Source organism: Peromyscus leucopus, chromosome 14 (genome assembly GCF_004664715.2).
Source record: "Peromyscus leucopus breed LL Stock chromosome 14, UCI_PerLeu_2.1, whole genome shotgun sequence".
NCBI classification, from domain to species: Eukaryota; Metazoa; Chordata; class Mammalia; order Rodentia; family Cricetidae; genus Peromyscus; species Peromyscus leucopus.
The window spans coordinates 84,396,872-84,417,450 of NC_051075.1; the positions used below are offsets into that span (position 1 = coordinate 84,396,872).

At 43.1% G+C, this 20,579-nt stretch overlaps 1 protein-coding gene across 2 annotated transcripts in view; it reads left to right on the plus strand.

Annotated features, from left to right (window-relative positions):
• Positions 1-20,579, plus strand: part of Rapgef5 (Rap guanine nucleotide exchange factor 5) — a 235,315-nt gene that overhangs the window by 100,232 nt on the left and 114,504 nt on the right. The window contains exon 8 of one of the 2 annotated variants that reach the window (XM_028880927.2): positions 20,439-20,512. In XM_028880927.2, coding sequence (XP_028736760.1) covers positions 20,439-20,512 — 74 coding nt within the window. The remainder of the gene's footprint in view (positions 1-20,438; positions 20,513-20,579) is intronic. The other variant, XM_037210915.1, reaches the window with a different exon arrangement.

Here is a 20,579-nt window from a genome sequence, read left to right on the forward strand (position 1 = left end):
GAAGAATTCCTGCCATGCGCAGTTTTTCTAGTCATGAAATTCTGTAGTCTAGTAAAACACATTACTTCCCAAAGTCCTGTCGTTTGGGAGTGTTGTCAGGAAATATGACTGCCACATTAACTGCGTTACCTTCTCATGGTAGGTTGTCCAGCATCCTTTCTAATAAAAGGAAGAGGTAAACTTGGCTTAAGACTACAGTACCACGTTAGCCACCAGATACCAGCAAATTCATGTTTCCTAATCATGCATTGTAGTTGACTCGCTACAAATATGAGAATATTAATTGCAGATAATATAATATCCTCTCCCTACTTTTTCCATTTCATTGACATTTTTCATCATTGAAAATCTGAAGGCCTCTTCCCCTGTACCCCCAGGGCACATTTTCTACTGTCATTTGTATTGACAAGTAAGAGGCATCATGGGAAATCTTTGTCTTGGCCATATGACCCAGCAATTGTCCATCATTCGTCACATTAAAAGTGTAATTGTATAAGTAGCCATGAAAATCGAGCTGTTCTCAGTGGAGCTGAGCTGACATGAACAGTGTGTGATAGCAACAGACATCACTCCCAGAGCCAGCAGCACAGGACGCCCTGCACCTCAGCTGAATTCTACCTCCAGGAGAGAACCTTGCTTCATGCATTAATTCCTATCATTTGTATAGCACACAAACACTGGACATTTGAGGGTTTCTAAAGCAATCTTTTTCTTCATAAGTAGATAAGCGTAGTTTCAGGGGTTTGCATTTCTCAACAGACTCTGAGAACACTGCTTTAGCAGCATCTTACATGTGTGGAGGAAGCTGGTGAGAAGTTCGAGTGCAGCCCCCAAAGACATGCACAATTCAATTGTAGCTTTTGACAAGTAGTTTTTGTTCGGATGTGGAAACAGATGAATAGATACTCGATAAGATAAATCTGTGTCTTTTCCTGAGCAGATGCTTCCAACTTCCTCCTTGACTGAAACATTGGATTTTTTTTTTCTCTCTCTCTGAAGCATGGCTCTGAGTTTCAGTTTACATAACAGTCATCTGCATCACTTAGTTGTGCTGGCACCTGGGTCCTGCCTGTGGGCTGTCATTTAAATGTAGGCAGAGGCCCTGGCACCTGAATTTTAACCAGCCTGTGTTTAGCCCTAGGTGATTCCAGTTCCAGACCTTGATAAATACATGTGAAAGCTGGATCTGCAGTCTCAGGAAGTAAGCTGGTGTTGATGAAGGGTGTTTTCTGTTGGTCTCATGAACCATGGTCTAAAGAATCAAAAATATACTTTAAACTACAACTACTAATTGGTTTATTGGAGAATTTCCTAGCTTTTCAGTGTTTCTCAGCTGAGTAGAGATTTTCACATGGGAAGGATAACAGAATTGTAGGTCTTTCATGATACTGGCAGTCAAAGTTTTATAAATGAGAATTGTCTCCAGGCCTGGGGGCATCAAGAAGTAAGTACATATTCTGAGCAAAGTTTCTAATTGGAAACTAGTCAGGAAAACTTTTATTGGAGCTGATCTCTATTGGCATGTGTGGAAACAGTTTTTAATTTTTATGTTTAAGAATCTTATATTAACCACAATGTTTATATCATTCTCCCCCTCTATCCCCTCCCTAATTTTCTCCCATATTCTTTCCATTCCTCAAATTAGTAGTTTCTTATTTTTTAGTTATAATTTTATGCATACACAGACACGCACACAATGTACAACCTGCTGTTGTGTGTTTATAAACACAACCTTTAGAGATCTTTGGTGTTGCTGAGTCCTGACCCCGTAGGTTTGGCTAGCTAAACATGGTGTTTGTATTAGAGAATTCTTGATTATTCTCTCAGCAACCATTAATTGCTTATAGCTCTTTTAGGGGTGAAGTTTTATAACCCCAGAATCCCTTTTTAGACTTGTTTAGGAAGCTGTATTGTTGAGCTGCTGGGCAGTGTCCCTGTCACATGAAGAAGACGCTCTTGCAGCAGACACCCCATCCTTGTCCTCTGCCTCTTGCATTTTCCCCATCCCCTCTTCCACAATGCTGCCTGAGCTGTAAGTGACGGGTCACATGTCATTTGGGCATGGGCACCATGCAGTCAGTTGATCTCTGCATTTTGAACAGTTGTGTTTTTCTGGGGGCGAAAACTACACTTTGTAAGATGAATCGCTAAACAGTCTTATTAATAAAAAAAAAAACCCAGAGCCAGATATTGGGGTGAATACTGAGAGATCAGAGGAATGGGACAAGCCACACCCAACCTCACCTTACCAGTCCTCAGCCTCCCGAGAGACCTACTTCCTGTATACCCACACCTATATGCCTTTCTGTCCCTGCCATCTCACTTCCTCTCTCCGTACAGCTACATTACTTCCTCCTTCTGCCCAGCTCTGTCAATTCCTGTCTGTCTGTACAGCCCTCCAGACCTCTATGGTTAACTAGTGCTGGGATTAAAGGCGTGTGCCACCATGCCTGGCTCTGTTCCCAGTGTGGCCTTGAATTCACAGAGATCTGAATGGATCTCTGCCTCCCAAATGCTAGGATTAAAGGCTTGGGCTACCATTGCCTGACCTCTGTGTTTACTGTAGTGGCTGCCTTTTTCCTCTGATCCTCAGATAAGCTTTATTGGGGTGCACAGATAAAATATCACCACAACACTTACCTGTGGGTATAAGGTAAGAAGAAGTGTTTAGAATAGAGTTAGAGATTATACTGGTTTAGTGAAGTGGCCATAGTAAGATCTCTCCCAGGGTCCATGGCCCTGCTAGCCATGGGTAGTGGTCTCAGTTTACAGAACCAGGAACAAATGTCCACCTACTGAGGGTGCTCGAAGCCCTATTAGACAGCGTTGATTGCCCTCAGGATGTAAGTGCCACCATTACACCTTTAGGGATATCCTGCCATTCAGGTCGTTGTTGCTGTTGTCCAAATCTATAGATGTGAGAACTTGAAGGCTACCCTGTGAAGCAAAATAATCCAGGCATGGAAAGATACATCTCACATGCTCTCATGTATATGTCCAGCAAAAAAGTCAATCTGAAAGAAGTAGGTGTACAAGGCAGAGCAGTGGTTACCAGAGACTTGGAGAGTGGGGCGTGAGGAGAATTGGGACAGGATAACTAAATGACACAAAGTTCAGTCAGACAGAAGAAAAACTGGAAGCTGTTCCACAGACTGGTAACCAACCAGGTTAACTATCACATACTGGACATTTCAAAATTGCTTAGAGAGCAGATTTTAAGTATTTTTACTGTAAAAATGATAAGTGAGGGGAAGGAATATGTTAGCTTTCTGTAATCATTCCCCAGTGTCTATGTACCTACAAGTTGTGTTGGTCCTGATAAAGTCTCCCAACCCACCAGGCTACATGACCAAAGGCACTAGGCTGCATGAAGAAAAGCTTGTCACCTCATCTTCTTTGTTCTCCTTCTAGACAATCGAGACAACCTTGCCAACCTTTTCCTGGGGAGGGATACCCCACTTTCTTCCTTTCCCACGCTAGAGGCCTTAAAACAGCCATGTGCCTGTCAGTCATTGCTGTCTTTCCAAATCCAAAGGGAACCCTCTTATCCTTTTGTGGTAAAGAAATCTTTGTGCTGAGAATTTGGTGTCCAAGTGTGTTCTGTGCTGACAGTGAGACCCCTTCATTGGAGTTGAGTTCCACATCCAGGATCCAGTCAGTCATAGGCAAAAATATTGTTTATTCAAGAAATTTTCACAAAACGAAACTTGAATTTGCTGCATAGAGGCCAAATCAGTACTGAATCCACGTGAGCCAGGTGATATGTGAGTCTCCTCCCACCTCATAGAAACCCAGTCTTCTCACCTACTCATGATGTTTAGTTAGGCCTACTGTGGTTGTATATGTACCAAACATGATGTGCAGGCATTTCCCTTTATTCTCTGAAGAATAGCTTAGCAGCCGTTTATATTTGCACTGTATTGGTTATTACAGCAGTCCATAAAATCATAGGAAAGGATCTGTATAGGTTACAAACAAGCAAAACACCATTTTATAAAATGGCCTTGAACAGCTTCAGATTTAAGGACCAATCCCCTGAAACTAGCAATCGCAGCTATAACAGTGACCGTGTGTAATGTTATGAAATCATTCTGTATACATGTGTGTACATATGTCAAAATATCACATTTTATCCTACAAATGTATATGGTTGTTCTCAGTTTAATTCAAATTTGCTTTAGATTGATAACCAATGCTGCATCAATTTTTTTCTTCAAATATGTCAATCTTAAAAGATTACATTTTTCTCTTATGAGCCATTAAGGTTCTCATATTAACTCTGTACAAGGGTAGTACAAACTCTCAGTCATCCATGATGAAATGCAGAGGGATATGCTGTGTCTTTAAGTTTTGAGAGCTGCTCCATGGCCCTCACAGCCTGCCACCCACCATAGTAAGCAATGTGCCGGCTGCTTCTGACTCGCATTCTTTTTGGGGGTTTGGCAAGCAGGCTGTTTGGGATGTAACTCCTGCCTGGGGCTGGTCAGATCCCCTTTCCAGATTACTCAGTGCCTGGCATGCAGGGCTTAAAGGATGCAGATGTGGGGGCCGTGCCAGCTGCTGCTTTCACAGTGAAGAGAAGGGCTGTTTCCGCTTGCCAGTATCCTGGACCTTCCTGGCTACCCCACCCAAGGCTTATTTTGTTGAGCTCAATCTGTCCCTGCCCCTGTCCCTGAGACATGTGGATGCCTTCCATCCTGAGAAAGAACAACCCCAGAGAATTAAAGTCTACATCCTCACCACCCCAAATTTAGTGCTGTCGAAGTTGAGATGCTCCAAGCTGGCCAGAGGCTGAATCTGAGGCAATTGCTATAGCATGCAAAGCTAATGTCTCTGTGGTCGGTATCCTCCAAGTATCCTCCAAGCCGTCTCGCCGGCCTCACCTCAGGCCCAAGCCCTGCTAGGGCAGAAGGGGCGTCAACTTAAAACTCTCATCTCCCATCTCTGCTGCCTTTTTTCATGTTCCTCCCCACTGTCCATGAAGCAATATGCAGCAGCTCTGAGCTTTTCCAGCCTGCCATTTTGTGACTTCCTTCCTCATGGAGACAACTTGTTGGCCTTTCAATTACAGGGGAGAAGAGTGTGAGTTCTGGGTTTAGCAGAGCTGGTTCTTGATGTATGAAGGAAGGTGATGTCTCTAGAGATGGTCCTTTTAAAATCCTGCTGTATTGATGAAGATTTCTACCTAGATAAGAGGATATGGACACGAGTGACTCTAACTTTCATGTTTTAGCTTTGACTTCCTTCCAGTGGTAGGTGGATCTGATTAGGAAAAAAGATCCCATTCACAGATGAAAATGCCAAGGAGAAAAGCACATTAGCTCCTTACAAAGTCAGTGCTTTGTAGCGTGCCTTCCACCGTCCATGCTTGCACTGTGTTGCTGCCCTCTTTCCCTTTCTGGCGGTGCTTGGTGGGTTGGCACAGCATAGTAACGATCATGCAAAGTACTATGGGAATGTTCCTGTTTTCCCCTGATGTGGAGCAAGTGACTTCTCCTTTCTGTTCTAGCAGGAGAGATTTGGGTGAGGCATAAGGAAAAATTTCACATCCTTTTTGGACTCTTCTTAAACTGTCCATTGCCATTTGTTTGTTTACTTATTGGTCCATATGGTATCATTGCTTATGTTTAAAAGCACAGGGACCTCCATGGAATTATGGGAGTTCACTGCATGTTTTAAAATTCCACTGTGATATTAGTGGAAAGATTTAGCAATACAATTATTGACAGTCCAAAAATAAAACATGTGGTAAGAATGGCACAAGGGTATTATACTGTAATTTGGGAATATTGATTGTTCTCAGAAAAGGAACAGTCATGGAGGTAGAATGTTTATACAGTGACGACTATAAAAATTGAAAATAGAAGTTGAAGAAGGCTCTAGAAGATGAAAGGTCTCCAGTGTCATGGATAGACAATTAATATTGTGAAAATGGCCGAATTACCAAAGGTAGTAGTCTACGTATGCAATGTCATCCTAAAAATAATTCCAACTATATTCTTCACATAAATAGAATGGGAAATGGTCTTTTCCAGTTATTCATCTGATAGAGGAGTAATACCTAGAATATTATAAAGAACTAAGAATATCAATTGCAAGCAGAACAAACAACCTAATAAATAAATTAAATAAATTGGCTAATGTAATATATATATATATACATATACATATATATATATATATATATATATATATATATATACACACACACAATAAATACACGAAAAACATTCACCTTTACCCATTAGGGAAATGCAACCCACCATCAAAAATACTATCATCAGGAAAACTAAACAACAACTGCTAGCAAGGATGAAGAATGTGTTGGGGAAGGGGTAGAGAAGAGGCCCTGTATACAATACTGGTAAAAGATAAAATACAGTAGGATGGAAATCAGTATAGAGGTTCCTACAAAAAAATAAATAACTAAAAGTACAAATACCATATCATCTATCCATGTCAATATATATCATAGAGAATCTGAGGCAGCTTACTAAGGCAATACCTGTACATGTGTTTGTCACTGTATTATTTATAGTAGCCAGATTATGAAACTAGGTTAATGCTCATCAACAGATGAATAAAGATATGTAAGAACACACACACACACACACACACACGTTCTTCAGCCATAAAGAACAAAATCACGTTATGCTCATTGGTGGAATAATAAAATGGCATGACTGTTATGGGAATAATCAGCCACTTTTTGACTGCATTTAAATCCCACTCCACAAGACTGAACTCATTCCTGCTACCACCATTAAGTTGTCCAAAGCCCATGGCTCAATAATAGGGGAGAACTTAGCATATTATTCTGCTAAATAGACGTAGTAATACAATAAACTGCCCCCTAAGTTCTTACCTTTATACCTATAGGTTAGTGCATCTCTCACCCCTCATCAGAAAAGCGTCTTTTTGCAGTGGATGATGACTAATACAGAAGTTCACAACTGCTTAGAATACAGAAAACAAGAGACTGGGATGCTTAGCTGTAAATGTTAACTCTGTAGCATACCCCGACCCTCAAGGATCAGGGACCATTGTGGAAGAGGCAGTGAGTGGGAAGTGGGACTTGCTGTCTGTCTGTGACAGTGCTGTTACACAAATGAATTCACCGGCTATGACTGTATGCACACAACCCGCACAAGATGGGCACAAGTCCTAGCACGTGTCGTGGGAGGGGCTCATGAAGTCCTACCCCCTGCCGAGGAGCTGTTGGCAGCTGCTGGCTGCTGGGAGACTATTTGCTTCAGTGATGTACCCCATGAAAGGCTGCCATGCTCTAGTAGACGGCCCTACACCCGCGTACATACAGCCTGCGCCAAGTGGATTCAGTGGGTTTTTAAGAAGAGCACATTAAAGTTGGGAGGGAGAGTGGTTGTGGGGATAAGAGAGGAATTGAAGGGGAGGGGAGCGGGGTGGATTTAATCAGAATATGTTATATGCATGTATGAAAACCTCAACAGTAAAAATACTAATAACCGAAAAAGAAAATGCATAAAAGTGGAGACCAATCATGTTGAGAAGGACGGGGTGACATGTCTTCCTCATATGTAGAATCTAGACATGAAAATAAAAGGGAGACTATTTGAGGAAGGGACCAGAGGGAAGGGAGGAGAGATAAGAAAGGGTAATGGGGAAGTGAATATTACATATGATATAAAGTGTGTAAAGTATAATGACGGTTATTTCGTACAATTACTATATGTTAGTGTGGATTATCTACTGTCATCCCTTGGTTTATGAGGGTGTTCCATGGAGAAGTGACCTGCTTTGTTTCCAGCTTACTGTCTTAAAGGCACGATTATGTAGCTGTGAAAAGCAAACCAAGGGACTCCAGCGTGACCCTGGGTTAGCCAGGCAGTCCGACTCAGTGGCTTCCAGGGGCTCATTCCTTATTTTGTGAAATGGAACTCATAGCACATGCCCCTGGGCTTGTTGGCACGGTAACTGACATGGCATAGAGTACATTGCTTTGTGCTGGTGGAGTTAGGCCTGGAAATCATCTTTCTTTTACTAGCTTAGATAAATCTTTTGGATTTAATTCCTAGGAGAAATTATACAGAGTAATAGAGTCTTTGGGATCTTTAAAGCGAATGGGCACTTTGCAGTGTCTCAGGATCATATCTGGCTGTTTCCTGGGCCGTGGGATTATAGGCGATTGGCCTCTGTCTGTCCCCTAGCCAGAACGCATCCTTGAAAGACACTTCAAAAGGCCTGAAGTGTTCTGCCTCTCATGAAAAATATAGGAAAGAATTGTAACCAAGGGTTGCTTGCTTTTTGTTCTTTTTGTAAAACTTGAATGAAGTACAAGTCATCTTCGTACCAAAATCAAACCTTTTTTTCCACTAATACAGTTCTGGTAAGCATAACAAGAAAATAGGTTACTTGCGTGGATCAGGTACAAATGACCTCTTTATTGCCTTAGCTATATATATTACATTGTATCAGCTCTCCTTAAGGGCCTGATATGTAATACTCTTTGTTTTAGTGACATTATCATTTTTTTCCTTTTGAATAACTTTTCCATTAACTGAACTTATCAAATCTTACTTAAAAGTAAACACTGTTAAAAACTTCTTGTGAAGTAAAAAGAGAAGGAAGTTTGAGGAGTCTTGGCTAAGAGACAAAGACCTAAGAATTGAAATAGAAACCGTTCTACCTTAGAGCCGAGCCCCCGCCAGTCAAGTGTGCCAGGTGGATCACATGCTGGGTCTGCTGCCGGCTGCAGGGAACCTGCTGGTCTCCTGACCTCAGCGTCTTCACTGCCTAGCATTGTCTTGACTGATTCTGATCGACTTCTGCCTACCTGCCCTGGAAAGCCATGCAGCAAAAGTTTCTCTGGTCTGTCTGAATCCGTGGTTCAAGAGGCAGCGGGAGGATTGTGGGAAGAGAGTTGGGTAGGAGCATTTAAAAAAAAAAAAGATTAAGAATTTATGGCTCTAAATTTTAGAACCTAAAGTCTTGGTAGGTAGATGATTCAGGTCCTCTCTTGTTTAGAGCACTAGCAGTAACACACACACACACACACACACACACACACACACACACACACCCTTGCTTCCTTTATTTTTAGCCTCACTCTTATTAATTTTCAACAATCAAGTTTTTAGAACATTTTGATACAGTGAGACCCGAGTACTTAAGCTGTCTCCTTCGCTGATCTCCAGTGCCTTTCTAGAACTATTTATCCTCTTTGGGGCTCATTTTTTTTTTTCATCTGCTAGATGAGGGTAATCTTAAGAGTGCTTGGAAACAGACTGAAGGGAGGGCCAGACCTTCACCTGCCCAAGAACCTCATGGGGATATCAAGAACCCACCAGGCAGCTCCTTCAGCTTGCAACTCGTTAGTGTGGAGGCGATTGGTGGTCATTATGAAACCAAACCATACATGGACAGTTCCACAGTTTGCTCATGATTGTTGTTCATGTACATAATTTAACTCTTAGTAATGATATCAGAACAAACATGTCATGAGAAGGTACTAGAAGTATGAGAAAATAGTTGCAAGTATAGTTTATCATTTTAATATTTTTAAAGTAAATACTCTTTTAAAGTATTGGCAAAACTACTAAATTAAGTGGGTCACAAAAAGGGGAAATGGATCAATTCTGAGAGATGATGATATTGACCTTTTTATTAATGGAAACTCAGTTTCCCGCATGCCTACCACATAGATGCTGAGTAGATATTTAATGTGTTGGCACAAAGAGCCATCACATTATTAGCCTGTCACCAGGAGCTAGGCACCTCAGTCCGGCTTTGTAAGGCACATGACAGGGGGATGTGGGAAGATGCAGTGGAAGCCTCCCACAGTGAGAGGTCATGGTGTCCCAGAAGCAGTTAGTGCTCAAGAGTGGCACACGGTCATTGCAAGGACTGTATTTTACCTCATTTATATTCCTTCACATGCTGTTAAATGACCTCTGTGTTCCTCAGGCCTGTGCCAGTCAGCTTTCCATCACCAAAATTAACTTAGAAAGAGAAAAGACTTATTTGAGTCCATGGGTTTTGAAGTTTCAGTCATGATCGATTGGCCCCATTGCTTTGGGCTTGTAGGGAGATAGCCAATCATGGTGGAAGTATGTGAACTAGTAAAATTACTCACCTCTGGCCAGGAACTAGGTGGGAGAAGGAGGAGGCTGGAGTCCCATTATACCCTTCAAGGGAATGCTGTAGCAGCCTAAATACTGCCCATTCAGCCCCACCTTAGAAAAGTTGCCCTCCTCCCAGTTCCCACCAAGAGCAGCACCTTGCTGAGGTTAAGAAGAGGCTGAGGGCAGGGCAAGGGCAGAACATGTGACCCAGGTCTTAGCCTCCTCAGACCTTATGCAGAGGCAGTACCACAACCCTGCCACAGCCGTCTTTCCACAGGTAAGGTCATATTGTGTAAAATGCAAGGATTCAGTGTGTGATTGGCAATGTGGACCTGGGCCTCACAGGGGAAGGCAGGAATAGAAACCCAGATTGGTAAATAGCCCGCATTGTGGTGAAAACTGAAACCACAGGAGCAGATACAATCACCGAGGGAAGCAGCAAAGACAAGAGAGCCCAGGGCCAGCTTGCAGGACGATAAAGGACGTGGAAAGGAGCGTTTGAAATGAATAATAGTACCACCATCAGCTGACAGGCTAACAGAACAGGGCAGAGAGAAAACTTGGTTACACATGGGTGTGTGATCCCTGGTCAGCATTCAGGTGTATGGGGGGGAGGGGGTGGGATCCAGACTCAAATACCATGACAAGTACAGGCACTAGGCTGCAAACACTGGCCCCTAATTTTCAAATTTCAATGCTAAAATAAACATCGTCGCTGATGCAGTAAAGGTTTGCGACTGCTTTTCTGTTGTTATGGATAAGAAGGGATTTGAGCCTTGGAACGGCTGTCAGTGTGCTGGCCACACATGGCATGCTGCTGCGGCGGACTACCCTGCCACTTCACACGGAGTTCCTTGCTGGAAGCACAGGGTGTGTTGTGGAGGGGCTTCCTAAAACAATATTATGAGCCCTCTGCAGGATGGTACAGAACAACAGCTGCTTGTTTACCTAAAGAGGATCTGGGCCCTGCCTCCTGCGGCTGGAAACTCTGCAGTGTTTTCCTAACGTGTTTATGTCCACAGCCCGGAGAACACATAAAGGACCCCCCCCATCCATACACATTGTGCTCCCACCTGTGAAAAAGACCAGTTCTAATGCATCTTGATCTTAAATGTTTTTTCAGAGTTTTCTGTTACATTCTGTCCTGTTTCACCAAAGAGGGAAAAAATTGAAAAGGAATTCATTCCAGGATTAACATGAATAATAGGTTGTATCACTGGCCAGTAAAACTAGCACTCGGGAAGTGGGGGCAGTAGTCTGAGCTAGTCAGTCTATCTCCGGAAAACAAAACACCAAGAGCAGACTGGCTCATCTGCAGTTTGGCCGGCACTGCCTCAGAGACCATGCCGCATATGTGGAGGAACCTCTTCTTGCCACCTCTTAAACTCTTTACCAAGTGTTCAGTTAACTATCTTTCTTAGTAATCTTTGCTGACTGTTCACAAGCGGCTGGAAATGCTGGATTTCTATCTGCAGCAACACTTTTCATGGACTTGTAAGTTCTTTGAGAAAAACCAAACGGGTCGATCGATTTTAAAAAGCAGCATGCCAACTGTGGTGCACAGCTCTCATGTGTCTAAGTGGCTGAGGACACATTCGGTGAGCATCACGTTATCATCACAGCATCAGCAGGACAGAGCAGGAACGCTGATGTGATTGGGAAGCCAGCCTGGGCAGCATAGTGTACCAGGCTTTCTTTTAGGCCACCAACCAGCTCCCAAATCATGACACAGAGAACTAATATCAGTTATGAATGCTCAGCCTCATCTCAGGCTTGTCCCACTGGCTCTTGTAACTTAAATTAACCTGCTTCTCTTCGTCCTTGTGTCTGGCTGGCTGGCCCCGGGTGCCTCCCTCTCTTTCTCCCATGTTCTTTTCTCTTTTCTCTTCTCCCTTTCCAGCCTAGATTCCTCCTCCTATTTATTCTGTCTGCCTGCCAGCCCCGCCTGACCCTCTACTGCTTAGCTATTGGCCATTCAGCTTTTTATTAGAACATCTGGTGACTTAGGCAGGCAAGGTAAAACAACAACACATTTTTACATAGTTAAACAAATGCAACACACCATTATATAGTTAAAGTAATATTCTACAACAGCCTAGTAAGTACTAGACCAGCTAGGGGACTGTGGCAAGACTTTATCTCAAGCAAAAAAATAAACTTTAAAAAATGAAAGGCTACCAGTAACATTTTGGTTTAAGTAATGTTAGTGGAGTCACTGGTGATAAGTTTTTTGCACCCCAATAAGCTTCTCTGCCTATGCAGCAATCCAGATCAGACCAACTTAGAAAAATCCTTGGTTTAATGGGTAAAGTGTTCCCGGGTGATTCTCTAGCCACCCAGAGAGGAGACAGGGATGAGCGACCAGGAACCACATGTCTGTTTTCTGGGGTGCAGTTTAAGTACCCTATGAGCGTGGTCTTGAACATCTCTGGGGAAGGGGCCGTGTTTGGCAGGCCTTGAGGGTGTGGGTTTGGGGAAAGAGATGGGGGAGGGGAGTTGAGGTGGATCTCCCACCAGAACATTCCAGACTCTTTGGGTATATGGATGCCAGGGTGCCAGGGGCTGAGGTGGAGCTTCCACCAGAACAACTGGAAGAGTTTCCTTAATGTCCATCATAGTAAGTTGTGAGGAGAGAAAACTTGTTCCATGCGGCTGGAGAAAGGGCTCAGTGGTTCAAAGCGCTGGCTGCCCTTATGGAGGACACTAGTTGGGTTCCCCATCGCCTACATGGTTGCTCACAACTGTCTGTATCCAGTTCTAGGGGATATGACACCCTCTTCTGGCCTCCAAGGGCATCAGACATGCATGTGGTGTGTACATATATGCAGGCAAAACACTCATACACATTAAAAAGCAACCAAAGAAAGAAAGAAAAGAAAGAGGGGGGAGGGAGAAAGGAAGGAAGGAAGGAAGGAAGGAAGGAAGGAAGGAAGGAAGGAAGGAAGGAAGGAAGGAAGTTGTTCCTGGGGACACAGTACTATCTTTCTGGGCCTGGATTTCCTTACTCAGTACACTACCCTCCAGTTCTCTTTGTTTACTCACAGATTTCATGATTTGGTTTTTCTGTACTGCTGAATAGAATTCCACTGTGTTTTTTACCACATTTTCATTGACCATTCATCGGTTGAAGGACATTTAGGTTGCTTCCATTTCCTGGGTATTTCAAATAGAGCAGCAGTGAATGGCTGAGCAAGTAGCTGTAAAGTAGCATACAGAGTCCTTTGGGCACGCGCCCAGGAGTGGTAGAGCTCAGTCGTAGGAGAGATCTGCTTTTAGTTTTTTGAGAATTTTCCACACTGATCTCCATAATGTCTACACTGGTTTACAATCCCACTAACAATGAATGAAGGGTCCCCTTTCCTCACATCCTCATATAATGAGAACACCAGTCAACATGCCAATGTGGCTGGGGAAAATTTCACAAGTCCCTCCCTACCTAAGATGAAGAGCTGCAGAGAATTAAATGGCTCCTGAGAAAAGGAGAATCAGCTTTCTCTAGGGATGACCCCAGACAGTTATCTAATCCCAAAGGGTCAGCCATAAACACATAAATACAAGCAACACTAAATGGACTCATAAATTGTGTGTGTGTGTGTAACAATAGTGAAGAGGTCATGAATTTGAGGAGTTGGAGGGCACATGGGAGGAGATTGAAGGGGATTAGGGAAGGGTGAGAATTATATAAGCACTGTACTTATGCATGAGGTTCTAAAAGAAAAGCTAAAAGGAAGAAATAAAGTGCTATCAAGGCAGGCTGTAGCGCCTTGGAAGCTGTCGGCTCTAGCTCCGGGCTCCCTCCTGGCTAATTTACAAACAGATGCATTTAAACTAAATACTCTTGTGTGAATTGGTGCTAAGTAGTTCACATATACTGTTAGTTCTCATGTGGCCTCTAATGTTCACTATTCAAAGTACATACTCTGAGTCTTATACTTGTGGTTTTGTTATGCTGAAAGTTATTTTTAAAGGCTGATTCTTGCTTTTAGATTCTGTGTGTGGAGAGATAAGGAGATGGTTTGTGTTGGCAGAAGGTGAGGCTTCTAGCCTCCCTGGTCCCAGAAATGTCATTCCTGTGTACATGTCCTGCTGGAGGGAACTGTCCCAGAATCAATATTTGCATAGAAACTCTCCTCCAACCTACCCTTATTTGATCAGATAAGAGAAAAACTGAACCCAGAGTCTAAACAACTGCCCCACCTCCCTCCTCTTGCCATTGACCCTACTCTTAGGAGACAGGAAGAGAGAAGTTGCCTCCTAACATATTCTTTGACATTAGTGTATATGTTATAGGATCAATAGAAAGTTCCAGTTACATATTTCATGTACATGATTTCATGGGTTGAACATAAGTCCTTGAAAATCTAGAACAAGTAAGTTTTATTCTCTAGAGATACATATGAACCACAGGCTAAATGCACCCTGAGAAAGTTATAATTATTCAGTTTTTTTTTAAAAAAAAAAAAAAACTAAGATTATTTATATACTAGATAGGACATTCTCTTTTCTTTATCCTCCGGTATATAGACGTAGATACAGTCTGGCTGCCCTTTGGGTAAGCCACTTAATTTGCCTATTTTTCTAACTTCCACTGTTATTTAAGTGTAATACCAGACCATGGGTATTTGACATCTTTAAAGATGTGAAAATAAGTGTGATATTGTTGATAAAGATAAATGGTAGTATAGGCTCAAAGGCCTAAGCTCAAATCCTGGCATGAATGAATGAATGAGTGAATGAATGAATGAATGAATGAATGAGTAAATGAATGCAATATTGCTACTGGGGACAAACATCTTTTTTTCTTGTATGCCATCTCTTCTTCCTTTGATTCTACTTCTTTGTATTAAGAACTATCTGGAGTTGTGCGTGATGACACACCTTTAGTCTCAGTATTCAAGAGGCAGAGGTAGGTAGATCTCTGTGAATTCCAGGCCAGCCTGCTTTACGAAGTGAGTTCCAGGACAGCCGGAGCTACACAGAGAAACCTTGTCTCAAACATGCCCTGCCTCAAAAAAAAAAAAAAAACCATTCTCAAGTGTGTGTGTGTGTGTGTGTGTGTGTGTGTGTGTGTGTGTCTTCCCCCCAGCTCTCTCTCTCAGACATACATACACACACTTTCTTTAAAAATCAGTATTAACTCTGTCCAACATTAAAAAAAAAACCAGTTGATGTGCATTACCCTAATGTTCTGTATCTTAGTTGAATTAGGTGAGAAAAAAACACCTAGGCCCCAGGACATGGTTTCAGAAAAGCATGACTTCATTGACCAAAATATTTCAAAGTTTTATTTTCTTTATTATTAATCAAAAGTAAAAGTTTGAAGAATGAAAGAAAATACCTAAATCACAAATTAAGTGCTCATGAATTGCTAGTCCTCTGTAACAAGCTTTTTCAAATGTAGTCAGACTTCTTTTGTGGGACCACCAGCTCCCAAATAATGACACAGAGACTTAATATTAATTATGAAAACTTGGCCTTAGCTTAGGCTCTTTTTCCAACTAGCTATTATAACTTAAATCAACCAGTCTCTACTGATCCACATTCTTTCATGTGGCTCAGTTACCTCTGTTCTGGTCTGACTTCTGCGGAGTCTCTGGCAAAATCCACGTACCTAGATTTTTCTTCCTTCTTACCCTGGAAATCCCACCTATTCTCTCCTTCCTAACTATTTGCCATTCAGCTCTTTATTAAACCAATCAGAAGACGCTTTAGGCAGAGACACATCTTTACAGTGTACCCAAATATTCCACAACAATCCTCATGTAAAGGAAGCCTCCATTCATGACTATTAGCTTGCTCACAGGATAAAACTTCATATGGAATTTCATTTGGTTGAATGGACTTGCTTGCTTACAGGGCCTGTTGCCTTTTTAAGAGGAGTTGAGGATATTTTTCTAAATTATTTTTTCCTTTCCTTGTCTCTCCTAGTGATTTTTTTTTTCCTTTAAATTCCCTCCTAAGTGGTCTGTAGTAGCAGTAGGGGACCTCTTTTGAACAAGCATGAATGGGACTTTTTGATGCAAATAGGGGCAGAGCCTCTACTCATTTCCACTGTCTCTGCTTAGCCCGGGCATGCTCAGCTGGTAGGAGTGGCCCTAGTTATCTGGGTAGTTTAATAGGGGAACTGTCTTCCCTCCTTTCATGAATAGTTAAGAGATGTAGCTTTTTATATTATGTAAGTAAGTGGTGTCAAGTAGAGCCATTCTGGCCGCTTGGCAATGCATTGTTCAGCCTGTTCGCTTTCACGGAGCACACTGTACGCAGAGCTCTAGTGGGCTTCGTAGTGAGTGGCACACAGCGGGCACAAAAGCCATACAGAAGCAAAAACATGCGAAACGATATTCTGAAAACTGCTCAGCAGAAAGTATAGTATTTGTAAGTCCACGGTGAGTGAGTCCTTGAGTGCAGTTAGGGTCGGGGTTGTAGGTGGTCGTCCTCCTTTTGATGGAGAGGGCAGAGGGTGAGTGTTATGGTGAGCACAGGGCTCTGCCTAAGACTGCTAATTCTTCATTCACTTCTTCCCTGCACCCCCCCCCCATCCTCAGTTTACTGTCGGGTGGAGTTCACTCTGTCTACAAGGACAGCCCGAGTCCTCCACAGCTATCTTTCTCTTTGCTGCCTCCCTAGCCTAAGTCATCCCACTTCTAAGGAAGGCCACTGTAGCAGTCTCCTGACTGGCCTCTCTGTTTCCACTTGCTGCTGTGATATCCTTCATTATCCACAGAGAGGCTGACAGAACTTGAGAACATAGGCATCGAAGGATACAGATTCTTCAGTGGTTCGCCGTGTTCTCTGGCTCAAGGCTAAATTGTCTGTGGTCTGTACTGTCTCCAGGTTTTTCATGTCTCATTGTGTCCTGCAGTGGGATTAGCTCAGCCTTAAGTCTCGGCGCAAATACGATTTTTCAAAGAAGCACCACCCATGTCCTCCTGGCTTGCATGATCTCTATGGGGGTCTGCCGCGTTTTCATAGTTGTTCTTGTATGACTTTTCATCTTATCTCAGTTAAAGATTCTATTGCTGTCTTGGGTTTTTTTTTTAATTGCTGTGAAAAGACACCATGACCATGGCAACACTTATAAAGTAAAACATTTCATTGAGGTGGCTTCCTAGCAGTTTTAGAGGTTCAGTCTATTATCATCATGGTGGGCAGCATGGTGGCATGCAGACAGATGTGGTGCTGGAGGAATAGCTGAGAGTCCTACATCTTGCAGATAACAAGAGGTCTACTGACTGATACACTGAGGGAAGCTTGAGCAAAAGAGACTTCAAGGCTCACCCCAACGGTTACATGCCTCCTCCAACAAGGGCACACCTCCTAATAGTGCCACTCCTTTTGGGGACCATTTTCTTTCAAACCACCACATTTCACTCCCTGGGCCCCAAAGGCAAAATGCATTTAGTCCAACTTTAAAAGTCCCCATAGTCTATCACAATCACAATAACGTATAAAAGTCCAAAGTTCAAAGTCTCTTCTGAGATTCACGCAATCTCTTAACTATAATCCCCTATAAAATCAAAATCAAAAAACAGATCACATACTTTGAACATGTAATGGCACAGGATATACATTACCATTTCCAGAACATAGGGAGGGAGCATGGTAAGGGAGTACTGGACCAAAGCAAGACTGAAAACCAGCTGGGCAAACTCCAAACTCTGCATCTCCATGTCTGATGTCAAAACACTCTTCAGATTTCTAACTCCATTCAGGTTTGACTGCAGCACACTTCTCTCTCTTGGGCTGGTTCCACTCCCTGTTAGCAGCTTTCCTTGGCAGGTATCCCACGACTCTGGCATCTCAACTTCACAGCTTCACACAATGGCCTCTCAACTAGGCCTCCATTCAGGGACATCCCTGACACATGCCTGGCCTCAGCGGCTTTATTCCATAATTCCTTTCTTCTATCCTTAACTCTAAAGCCAGAACCATGTGGCCAAAGCTGCCAAGTTCTGCTGCTCACTGGAGTTGGAACATGACCCACTTGTTCAATTACATCTTCACCAGCATTCTCTTCCACTGCCTAAGCTTGGCTGCTCTGAAACTTGCTGTGTAGACCAGGCTGGCCTCAAACTCAGAGACCTGCCCGCTTCTGCCTTCCTAGGGCTGGGATTAAAGGTGTGCACCACCATACCCAGCTCTTAGCTTTTCCTCAGTTCCTTTTCACAAGTTCGAAACTTAGCTGGGCGGGATCTTACCCTGAGGCCATCATTCCCTTTATTCCGTTTCTTATTCTGTTTATCTCCTTGAGTAACATTCCACTTTCTGGTGTCCCTTTTCTCCTCAAATGTTTTTCCTTGCTCAGCTTGCTCCTTTTCATGGTAAATCTTCATTAGAGTTACCGCTAATATCTACATAACTAGGCTGTTGTGAGATCTTCTGCCAATGGAATTAATCCAACATTCTTCACTTTATTTAGCCTCAGACAGACTCTTTGGACAAGGACAAAAGGCAGCCACTTTCTTCACCAAAATATCACAAGAACAATCTCTAGACAACATACTAAATTTCTTCTCTGAAACCTCTTGAGTGAGCACCTGCATAGTTCAAATAACTATTAAGACCTCTGTCTTCCATGTTCCTACTAGTATGGTCCATTAAGCAGTGCTTAAAGCATCCCACTGCTTTTCTAACCCAAAGTACCAAAGCCCAAATTCCTCCAAATAAAAACATGACCATGGTCAGGCCTATCACAACAATACCCCAGTCCCTGGTACCAACTTCTGTCTTAGTGTTTTGATTGCTGTGAAGAGACACCATGAACACAGCAACTCTTGTAAAGAAACCATTTACTTGGGGTGGCTCACTTACAGTTTCAGAGGTTCAGTCCACTATCATCATGATGGGGAGCATGGCAGCCTGCAGGCAGATGTGGTGCTGGAGTAGCTGAGGGTCCTACATCTTGCAGGCAACAGGAAGTTGACTAGCTGACACACTGTGGGAAGCTTGAACAAAAGAGACCTCAAAGCCCACCCCACAGTGACACACTTCCTCCAACAAGGCCACACCTCCTAATACTGCCACTCTCTTTGGGGGCCATTTTCTTTCAAACCACCACAATTACATTGACTTTGGTGTGTGTGTGTGTGTGTGTGTGGGAGGGGGTGCTTATGACATGGTGTTCATGTGGAAATCAGAAAACAAACAGCAGAAACCACACTCCGGTCCTCAGGTGGCAAGAGACTTTATACAGTTAGCCATCTCCCCAACCTTCACTACATCTTACATTAATTGTTGTAACTGACTGTTTCCCCGGGTACTTCCTGGGGCTTATCTGTCTTGTCTGTGAGCAAAACTCCAATGCCAGGCACACAGTAGGCACTCTCAGCACACACTTGCTTTTAACTGTACAAACAAGTTGTACATCCTGGAAAGCTGTTCCGTGGTCAAGCTTGGATCAGAGTTGCATACGTTGTATTTGTGATCGAATGTCTGTGTGAGAGTAGAGATTCCAAGGAAGCTGGACAGTGGGAGGAATCCTGTCAGTAGTGAGCCGACTTCTGAGATGAGGAATCCACAAGCCAGAATGGCGCTTGTATTTATATTCTTTGAGACTGACTGCTTTCGAAGTTGCACCATGCCGGACTAAGTAAAGAAGAGTCTGGAGCCAGGGCTTCATGTGGGAGGTTGCAGCAGGGAGGGAAGGACCACAAAATGCTTGACAAGGAGGTCCAGAGGGGAAGGAGGAGGATTGTTAGGAGTTTGTGGTGACCGTGCACCCATAAACTGAGCCATAAAGTATTGTTTCCTTGCCACCTAGAATAACACACACACACACACACACACACACACACACACACACACACACACACACACGTATGTGTGTGTGCAGTTATAGTCCCAGTTACTTGGGAAGTTGAGATAGGAGGATCCAGTGTTCAAGGCTTATCTTGATATCTTAGTGATGACCTGTGAATATAGTTCAGTCCTCCATTAAAATAATACTTTAACGACTCTCGATGAAAATGAGTAGACACCCTTGCCTGTACCCCAGACTTCTTCTGATGTCCTTGCCTGTACCCCAGACTATATCCTTGCCTGTACCCCAGGGTTCCTTTGGTAAAGTAAAACACTAAAAGGATCATGTCAGGATGGGATGGGATGGAGAGAAGAACTGAAATTAAAATTTCCCACTGTCGTTGGTTTAGTATTTGAGAAAATGTACATGACAAACACCCAGTGTGACAGGTAACCTTCCATGCAAATAACAAATGGTGTTGCTGTGTTTTCATTTTATGAGTCTAGCATTATTTTTTTCCTGACAAGTTGTTATCTGGAAAAAATTACCTGAAACATTTTCTTACGATGCGATGTATGTTTGTCTTTATTTCTCTAAAGCAGTTGAACAAGATGATGAAAACGCCGACAAGCACATAGCCGTGACGGAGGCTAATGACGGTCCCGACCCTCAGGTATGGTGCGGGATCCACAGTGTTGTACGTTCTTGGCTGAGGGTGGTCAGATGGGGCAGGTGCTCAC